This window comes from Montipora capricornis, chromosome 13, assembly GCF_036669925.1.
Source record: "Montipora capricornis isolate CH-2021 chromosome 13, ASM3666992v2, whole genome shotgun sequence".
Taxonomy (NCBI): Eukaryota; Metazoa; Cnidaria; class Anthozoa; order Scleractinia; family Acroporidae; genus Montipora; species Montipora capricornis.
The window spans coordinates 10,829,243-10,831,742 of NC_090895.1; the positions used below are offsets into that span (position 1 = coordinate 10,829,243).

Here is a 2,500-nt window from a genome sequence, read left to right on the forward strand (position 1 = left end):
AGAGCTTTATTATATCCTAGTACACTGTACATGCTGTATACATGTACTTACAATGTAGGTAATTTCTAGAGTAGAAGACATTGGGAATAATGTCATCATTTAGAATTGCTTTCCCTGACGCCTCCTGCATTTGTTTTGTGTTGGTTCAGAGTGTTCAGAAAATTGATTGATTGTTTTACAATAGTCAAATAGGAATTGAGGTGTAGATCCTATCATGCTCCCTGTGCATGGTTACTGATCAATTATTAGTTGGAACAATAGTAATGTAAAAATTACGGTAAGAAGTTCTCATCTTGGTCTTTGATTACAGGAAGCCGTTTGGTTTTTATCAAATATTACTGCTGGAAATCAGTCTCAAGTACAAGTATGTTTTAAACTGCCTTGAGTTGTGATTCTAGTGAGCAAAGTAGTGACCAAGGGGTGCCAAGCACATCTCTACTGGTGTGTTCGGCACTCCAAATGTTGATACTGTGCCGCTATTTGGAGTTTCGTACCAATTTTTGTGCGTGTGTTAAAGGGGTTTTATAGACACCATTTCAGGTGTCTACAAATTACAATTGTTTAAATTGGCCAGGATCACCCATCTCAATGCGATTTTCATCAAATGAGGAACTTTTGGGGGTTTTTTCTCCACTGCCAGGTGGTAGTTTTTGCAAAAAAAGTTGCATTTGAAACTAAAACGAACGTTTTGGGCAAGTTGTCCATCTCAGTTCGATTTTTACCCAATGAGGAACATTTAGGGTTTTTGCTCCAAAACCACTCAAATCACTGCCAAATGGTAGTTTTCACAAAAAGTTGCATTTTGAAGATAAAACTTATTTTGTTGTTATTGGGTGACAGCGGCTTGTTTAGATTGATTCTTAGGGTAGTACAGCTGTACTCGGTAAATGAAGCTGAGAATGCTTCGATCAAGCACCGCTTTTAAGAGAATAAGTGTGGCGCCTCATCTAGAAGAGACCTATTTACATGTATATTTGGCTGTTGATTGTTTTATAGGAAATCATCAATGTCGGACTGGTTCCGCTTATTATTCAGACTTTAGAAACGGTGAGTATTGCAAAATTAGTTCCAAATTACAGCAGCTATCGTTTATTTTGTTGTGATTGAGAGAATATATAAAAGTCATAATTGCAACTGCGTACACGATGCCATTTTCTAAGAGGAAGACTATCGCAGTTTAAGAAAGAAGGTAAGCAGTTGGAAAGAAGCCTGGAGAACTACCCGTCCTTGCACCAAAGAACTGAAAATGTACTGTGATAAGAAGGCGCTCGGGACGTTTTGTGCGGGCTTACACCACGTACCACCCGAAAATCCAGGACTTGAACTGGACTCGAGTCCCCAACCTTGCGATTGCGCTGCACTCTGCTCGATTGTCGGTCGTTTTGCTGATGTACTAAGACGTTTTGCTATCGCTTTCAAGTGTGTGAAAAGGCTAGCGAAAGGTCTTAGTGCGTCAGCGAAACGACCAGCTACCCTATGCTCCGCCACTGAGAAGAGCTTTGTGGGAGCTGATCAACCGCACGGTCGTTTTTACTTAGGTTAATGTATTAACTGCGGTGATCTTTCGCAACGAAATTCGTCACATTTTGATGATGTTTCATCTTGTGAGGGTCATTGTCCGGCAGTCAGTTGTTTGTGAAAACTAAGGGGATCTGAATTATGGTCGTTTCGCCAACAAGGTGATTCGTTCACAATCAATTCAGACATCATGGGAGTACCATGTACTGGTTGAATTGTCTGGGTAGTTTTTTCCTTCATAAGAAAACAAGCCTACAAAAATGATTCGTTTATGTGTAAACTTTGTATGCAGTTCATTTGCTCTTCCAAAGTCGTCTTGTGGTGATAAACGGAGGACGAACTTTGCTTCTTAAAATTGGACCCGGCTTATACCTTGACAAAATTTGCAGTAATTTGTCTCTGGTGTGTTGTTTATTGAAATTTAGTGTTTGTTTGTTTTGTTTTCAGGGTGAATTTTTAACACAGAAAGAAGCCGCATGGGCCATAAGCAACTTCACAGTCAGTGGCACACCTGCGCAGGTATGAATCTGCTTACTTGATTTTCCCATTGAGTTCATGTCCTCCTCACAGAGACATGGACAGTTAATATATCAAGTTCAAAAAAGCCAGCACGATTCATTCTTGTGTGCTGGTCACTGGTTGTGTCCCCCACAGGAATATAGCCTAGAGGCAAACTCTGGAAGAGGCTTATTGTAGTCCGCCCCTATATAAAGTGATATCGTATTACGTATGTAGTTTACAATACGGCGTAAATATTCGATTTGTTAGAAATACAATCCTGGACAAAATTGTTGACACGTTCTATTTATCTCTCCCTATAAAACAAATTTCTTTCAAAGACATAAATCTGCTATTTAGGAACCCCACCCCCTTCCCCCGCAAAAGGCAATGTTGTTTGATACCTCGGTTATGTGCGCTACACGTAAACAACATTGCTTGAAAGAAGGAGGGGGTATTTCAGGGCCTTTATTGTAGTTATTGT

General features: G+C 40.0%; 1 protein-coding gene across 1 annotated transcript in view; it reads left to right on the forward strand.

The window, feature by feature from the left end:
* The window catches only part of LOC138028389 (importin subunit alpha-3-like), a 32,830-nt gene that overhangs the window by 21,132 nt on the left and 9,198 nt on the right, over window positions 1-2,500 (forward strand). Inside the window, exons 17-19 of the mRNA XM_068875909.1 lie at window positions 311-364; window positions 997-1,047; window positions 1,966-2,037. Coding sequence (XP_068732010.1) covers window positions 311-364; window positions 997-1,047; window positions 1,966-2,037 — 177 coding nt within the window. The remainder of the gene's footprint in view (window positions 1-310; window positions 365-996; window positions 1,048-1,965; window positions 2,038-2,500) is intronic.